This window comes from Mastomys coucha, unplaced genomic scaffold (genome assembly GCF_008632895.1).
Source record: "Mastomys coucha isolate ucsf_1 unplaced genomic scaffold, UCSF_Mcou_1 pScaffold23, whole genome shotgun sequence".
NCBI lineage: Eukaryota > Metazoa > Chordata > Mammalia > Rodentia > Muridae > Mastomys > Mastomys coucha.
This window is the reverse complement of record NW_022196906.1, coordinates 28,880,926-28,887,929: the sequence shown is the minus strand read 5'-3', so window position 1 is coordinate 28,887,929 and position 7,004 is coordinate 28,880,926. Positions and strand designations below refer to the sequence as shown.

The 7,004-nt window shown below is 44.6% G+C and overlaps 1 protein-coding gene across 5 annotated transcripts in view; it reads right to left on the bottom strand.

The window, feature by feature from the left end:
- Positions 1-7,004, bottom strand: part of Kirrel3 (kirre like nephrin family adhesion molecule 3) — a 553,650-nt gene that overhangs the window by 121,218 nt on the left and 425,428 nt on the right. For all 5 annotated transcript variants that reach the window (XM_031344058.1, XM_031344060.1, XM_031344059.1 and 2 more), the window contains exon 2: positions 5,682-5,759. In XM_031344058.1, the coding sequence (XP_031199918.1) occupies positions 5,682-5,759 (78 nt within the window). The remainder of the gene's footprint in view (positions 1-5,681; positions 5,760-7,004) is intronic.

The following is a 7,004-nucleotide window of genomic DNA, read 5'->3' as shown; positions in this document are numbered from 1 at the left end:
GAGAGGGAGAGAGGGAGAGGGAGAGGGAGGGGGAGAGGAAGAGGGAGAGAGGGAGAGGGAGAGGGAGAGGGAGAGGGAGAGGAAGAGAGGGAGATACATGGAAGGTAAAATACCCAGTACATGATGGAACAAGGATGAAAGGTAAGAGGGGGACAGGGAAGTTTACAAAGTAATCTGGCATGGTCTGCAGCCAAGGGACCCCTCTGGCCTTGGATAAGCAGGTCTCCTGCAGGAATGATGGCTGGTGGAATAAACCTGGGACAAAGCTATAGAATCTTCCATCAGATTGTGGCAGGAGAATGGAAATAGCTAGTCTCTTGCTCTGAGATGCTGAGTGAATTAAATAACAATCATAAAGTGCCCTGGAAACCCGAGTCTTGCCATAAATAATAAACAGGGACGTTATGCAAATAACCAGCTTTGTAGCCTCAGTGGAAGAAGACACATCATCAAGAAAAATGAAATAAGAAAAAAATATGTGCCCCAAAGCGCCAACTAACAAAATGACAGTATTAGCCAACATCCTGTGGACTGTGGCAGGCACCTCAGGAATGCTCTCAGGAAAATGATTGTGCGCCCTCTGCACGAGCCAAACTAGCCCCAAGGAGCCTCATGGCTGCAGCTGTCTCCACAAGTGGGGCTCTTCTTTCCTAGATTCAGGGGTCTGGGAAGAGGGCCCAGGCTGCCCACTTCTGTTTTCCCCTTGCACGGATGGAAGTGTCGTTAGTTTCCAGGTTGGGTGGCATTGAACCGTGACCTCTATCTTCTCTTCAAGGAGAGGCAGGAGAAAGAAGTTCCCAAGTGTTTGGGGGGTGCAGTTGGCAAAACCACTCAACTTAAAACTGGCTTAGTGACCAGAAAGCCTTTGTTTGACAGGACATACAACAGTAAGGGATGGGTGAGAGAACAGGCTGGGGTTGAAAGTCTGATTAGAGTTTGCATCATCACAACTCAGAGCCTTTGCTGGTTAGTTTTGATATGCACTCTGGTCACCTGAGAAAATAAAACTTCAAATCAAGAATTGTACTATTAGGTTGGCCTGTAGGCATGTCTGTAGGGGCATTTTTTTGTGATTAATAATTGATATGGAAGGGTCCAGTTCACTGTGGACAGTGCCACACCTGAACAGGCGGTACTGGGGTTTTTTTTAGACATAGGGAAACAGGATGAGCAAGTCATGAGGAACAAGCCAGTAAGCAGCACTCCTCTCTGATTTCTGCCTCGATCTTCCTCGATGTTCCTGCCCTGGCTTCCCTCAACTGAAAGCTAAATAAATCTTTTCTTCTCTAAGTTGTGTTTGTTCAGTGTTTTGTCACAGCAACAGAAAATCAAACTGATATAGAGTCTTACAGGTGACGTTGTCTTAGACACATTGTGTTTGAGAAGGTTGAATTCTAGATGCCCAAAGTCTTACCAGGACAAGCTTCCACACCTGACTCCATATACTTTCTCCAACTATGTGGCAGCTATTAATATTATTTTTTTTCTTACCATCTCTTTTAGGAGATGGTAGACAAGTATTGTTTTATATTCATTAAAGAAAGAATGGACCTCTATATCATCATAAAGAACTTCAAGTTCCCTGTAGAAGGCTATGAGTTTGTATACTTTATGGCCTCATCTCCTGCATAGTGCTAAGAGGTGAGGACAGGAGCTATGGTGGACATTCACTTGTCCATAGAACCAGAGATAGCACAATGGTGTCCCAGGGGCTGTAGGCTGACTCTGGACCAGGCATCTGACTTCATCTTCCTTGGGTGCTCCAGGTGATGAGAGTGTTCAGTTAGCATAAGGCAATTTGTGCTAATCATTGGGTGATTCTTTCTGGGGAGATGAGACAGAGCTGGAGGCACTGCCGCTTTCTCTTCACTGAACAGAGAGAAGAAGTCACACACAGGGACTCTGAATGTCCTGGAAATTTACTGTCTGTCCTCTCTGCAGCTCAAGAGGGCACCTCTGTTCAGGAAACTTACCTGTGCAGGCGCACTCCAGTGTGGGGGCAGGGGCTGTCCAGAAGGGAGGCCAAGGTTTCCTTCCCTGTCTCTTCTCTCCTTTAAGCACACTCTTCCTTGTTTACCCTTCTTAAGATGGGCCTCACAGAACTTTCTTGTTCCTAAGGGACTTGTGCTCTACAAGCTATATCTCTGTTTAAGGTTCTGCCTCTGATAGCCCCCTGAGCAAGGACAGTTTTCCTGGCATTTCACTCTGCCTGGGGCTTTGAGAGGCCCCTAAACCTGTAATCAAAGGAAAGCTACAGACTCAGGTACTGCTGAAGATGCAGAGCCAGCCCTGGCCAGAGTTCTATTATGCTGCCCTGGCTAACCTGGAACCTGCTTTGTAAACCAGGATGGTGTAGAACTCACAGAGATCCATCAGCCACAGACTTCCAAGTTCTGAGATTTAAGTATCACCAACCCAGAGATATATTATATGAAATACTCTGTTTTCTTCTCATGACCCAACTGATATCAATGGGTGACTTTGGACATTTTTCTATTGTGACTCACAGCCTCTGTTAAACACTTACTTAAGGAATTTACTGTGATTCTCCCTATGTGTGAGACATTGAGCTAAGTCTCTAGGATGTGAAAACATGGACTTGAGGTCTTCCCTCTCCCACAGGTTGGGCTAACAGTACACAAGTAGGAAGTTGGTACATCATCACAAATTGTGATACATACTGCAAAGAAAACAGACTGTTTGTCCAGGTGGAGCATATGCTAAGGAAGAGGGGCTCTGATTTAGGTGGGGTGTGAGCAGGTGCTCTTTGTAGAAATGTTTGCAGTGAGACATGCCTTGTGATTTTACAGGTTAGCTTTTTGTGGGCAAGGGACTATGTCTTATTCACTTTAACAGCCCTAGTACTTATAATGCAGCCTGACATTTATTATGAAAAATTGCTATCATTTTTATGGTATTCAATGAATCTTTGATGAATAAATAAACAATCTCTTTCCAACAGATCCTTTAAAGAACTTTAAAGAGTTCTTAATCACATGAAGACAATGATATCAGACAACTCTGACATTCTGTGCCTGTCTTTAACCCCTCTATCCTTAGCTAATTTTTGCCTGGGACTGTATTGGATCCCCAGATTTTTGAGTTCAAACAGAAAAGAACTCCCGCAACCCCCACAACATTTACTAGCCACCTCCCATTCCTGTGAATGCTACGTATATTCTCTCAGAAGCTATTAGGCACTCCCAAATAGAGCAACTCTCTCATTGACTATCACATGCTTCCTTAAATGATCTTTGAATAGTATCTTCTTTTTATTGCTTTGTGTAGCTTAAGAGCACCATTTGTAATTATTCTAGCTTATGACAAGTCCCAGATCTATAAAGCTCTTGTTCATTCATTATTTTCCTCTTGCTCCTTCTCACGTTTGTTGTTTTTTTGGAATGTAGTTAGGAGGGGTTGGTGGTGGAGGGAAAATAAAATAAAAGGAGATATAAAATTAACAGGGAAACAAATGAAATAGGGATCTCACTGGGTGACAGATATCCTATTAGATGCTGTTAAACAAAACAAATATGCTTTAATACAGCATAAGCAAAGATTTTATATTTATTCTGAAATGGAAATAAAGCAATCAACATTTTATCTCTAATGGAAGAAGCAGCTAATTGTCTCAATAGCTTACAAATTCTGGCCACTTGGAGAAAAATAATAATAACTATTTTTTTTACTGCTTTACCAATTGTTCAAATCATAGAAAGGTGCATTGTTTTGCATAAGCCAAGGATTCTGTTGCTTGATCGATGTCATGACTGCTATTCCTGTTCAATTATTAATATGGAGGAGTTATAATTATTTTCAGTATTGCTATGAGATAATTATAAACCATAAAACAGTCCCTATGCTTGTGGATGCCTTTCTTATCTGCAAATGGGTTGGGGTTTAAGAGCTCCCAAGTAGAGCATGCCTCTCATTTGCTTGCTTAAACAACACATGGACTTTAGGAGAGAGAAAATGTGCTGTCTGGCACTTGGGAAACAAGTCTGCCTAGCCGGGAAGAAAATCCCTCTCCCCTCTTCCCATTGTGACTTGTACCTTTCCAGACCCAGAACTAACACACTGCACATGGCTTATTCTACCCCACTGTCCTGACCTCCTCTAGCTTGCCTCCATTTTGTTAGCTGAGACTTGTAACACACCACACATGTTGGCTCAGCTTGCTCAGCATCCCTTCCTTCATTTTCTTGGTCACTTAGAAGCTGAGGTCAGATACCTGGAGCTTCAAGATCCTAATGCAGCCCAGTTCCTGGCTTTTTCTGCTCGCCCAATCCCTGAGAGCCTAGCCTCTATTTCTGTAATGAGCATCTCCAGCAAGAGAACATGTCTATTCAGCACCACGGATAGAGCCATGCTGTCAGTTTCCACAAATTAGAAGTTACTGCCTACCTCTCTCTTCTGGGCTGCAGTGTTGAAAACAGAGAGGGTGATGAGAAAGAAAAAAAAGCCAATGAAAAAGACTGATGGGCTTGCCTCAGAGTATGCAGCCCCAACCCCTGGTTGTGCTCAGCCATGGGGCTCCTACACATGATAAGTGGCTGCTGGAAGCTTGTTGGTTTTTTGAACAGGCAGGCAGTGAATGTAAGTGGTAAGAGCTTCCTAGACTTGCTTATTCTTATCTAACTCCTAGCAGACTGCCATTTTGATGGGTTCTGGTGACAAGCCCATAGCTAGCCCAGGGTTCTTATCTGGGCCATATACAGAGGCATGAGTGTCATGGATGGTGGGTTGGGAGGACGGGCAGCTGTTGAACAGAGGGAGAAGGCACTAGGCTGTGGACAGTTTAACTCATGGCCAGATGCTAGGGGTGTCCTGCCTCTTTCTTAGCTGGAGTGGGAAAGTGGCTACAGGAGCTATGAGCCCCGATGGGGGCAACTCATGGCAAGCCAGGCTGGTGGTGAGAAGCCAAGACTTCATTTGTCTGACTTTAATGAATAAATGGCACCCCCAGACATTGTTTATCTGCTTTTGAACCCTGACAAACAGTCTGTGGCATCTGATGAAGAGGGTTATTAGCTGCATGAAGACAGATGGCTGGGGATGGAGAGGATTGGCTCTTTATTACAGCAGACCCATAAGTGACAGTGATATTCTCACATCCCAGTCCACATGTCAAAGTCAATACATTCCCCAAGTCCTCTGGGACATATGCTGGCCCAGTGTTTGAGGAAGGTAGAACCACCCCTGGGTGGGAGACTTAATTCAGTCTGTGTGGTTGGGAAACTAGGCAGATCTCTAAAGGCAGGCTCTTGGAGTATATAATACCACCTTATTCTGTACGATTCTCCTAAATGCCCTATAAAGCGCTGTCAATTCAAGAAGTAGGAATGATTCAAGAGGAGGGAGAACATTGAAAGATAACAGAAGCAGATTTTAATGGGCTGGGTAAGTGGGTAGAAGGGCAAAGGTAGGAAAGAAATAGAAAGAGAACTAAGGGACACGTGGGGGAAAGAGAACATAGCAAGTGAAAAATACTGAATCACCACCACACGCTTTGGTACCAGCTGTTCTTCTCTGTGTAAATAGCACCATGAAGATCGAGCTGAGCCTCCCACTCTCCTTCCTGAGCAGTTTTGTGTTCCTTGTCCAGGTTCCTCTGCACACAGTTGTAGGCATACCCTCCCCTCACTGTGTTACCCCTGATGGGTGGGAAGTTTCTCACTGACCTTCATTCATTCTCCGAAACTTGTCCTTGGCCATGTAGCCCAGCACCAGACAGCATCCTCTCCTCTGGAGGCCAAGCTCTGGAAGGAAAGCATAGGCAGGTGAGTTGGGAATGGGTCATGTCTGAGAGACTCCTTAAGAATGGGGCTGTGGATAAGCAGGGATACTTATTTAGGAAACATTTCTACAGCGCTTATATCCTAGGCACAGCTTAGAGTCAATAGTTCTTGCTAGATTCTCACAGCACCATGTGAGGCAAAAAACACTGCACCTCCCATTCTCTACCACCCCCATTACAGACATATGAAGGAAGAAGTATTAGGCATTGGAGTCAGGATTTTAAAGGTAGGCTCTGGAACGCATCGTCATAACTATGATTCTGGACTACTTGAACTTTTAATGGTTTAAGATTAAGGATCATGCCCAAGTCACTTTGAGACCATAGCCAGACTAGCTAAATAGGAACACCGGGTAGTGTCCAGAGGGGTACAGCATGAACAGACGCAGTGGGTGACCCAAGAGGAATAGTGAGAATGTCTATATGAGAACAGGAAAAGACACAGAGATGATGGGTAGACAGGATGTGCTCAACCTTCAGGAAGGATGGGATTCTGCAGTTGCTGACTTTTGTGTATTTCTATGGGCAGGCACTGGTTAGCAGCAGTGTATAGGACTTGGGAAGTGCAGATGTAGAGCACAGGGGTCAGCAATGCTGACATACACACAAGGACTCATAGCACATTGACTTGCCAAGAAGAATGAGGCAGAAAGACAACTCTGGGTAGCACATGCCCGATACCATCATTTGCAGAGCATTTTATAAACCAGCTTCTATTGTGTCAGTGGTGGACTTAAGTATGTGTACCTCACTATAGGGCAAGCTATCCACTCTTTTGGCTTTTAGTCCTGATTTGTCTTGGGCACTTTATGAGTTCTGAAATCATTTCACATCCACTTTAATTTTTTAACTCCCACAGCAATGCTTTGTGGTATGCAGACAGGGTATTGCTGTTCGTGTGACACACAGATGGGGGGATGGAAGATCAACAGTGTTGAGGGGAGGCTGTCTTTGACACGTTTGATTCATCTCTACCTGTTAGTTCAGAAGCCATAAAACTGTGACAGCTGCCCTCAACTGGACAAATGGGTGTGTGATATCGTTCTAGAGTACATATGTCTGCAGCTCCCCACTGCTCCAGAATCTTGCCAGGATTTCTGCTACTTGCTTGCTTCTACTTTCTTTTCAGAGAAGGAGGCTCCCACTGAGCGCCATCACACTTGTGCATGACATGGATGTGTCTTTGGCCTTCCACTCCCCCCCCCCC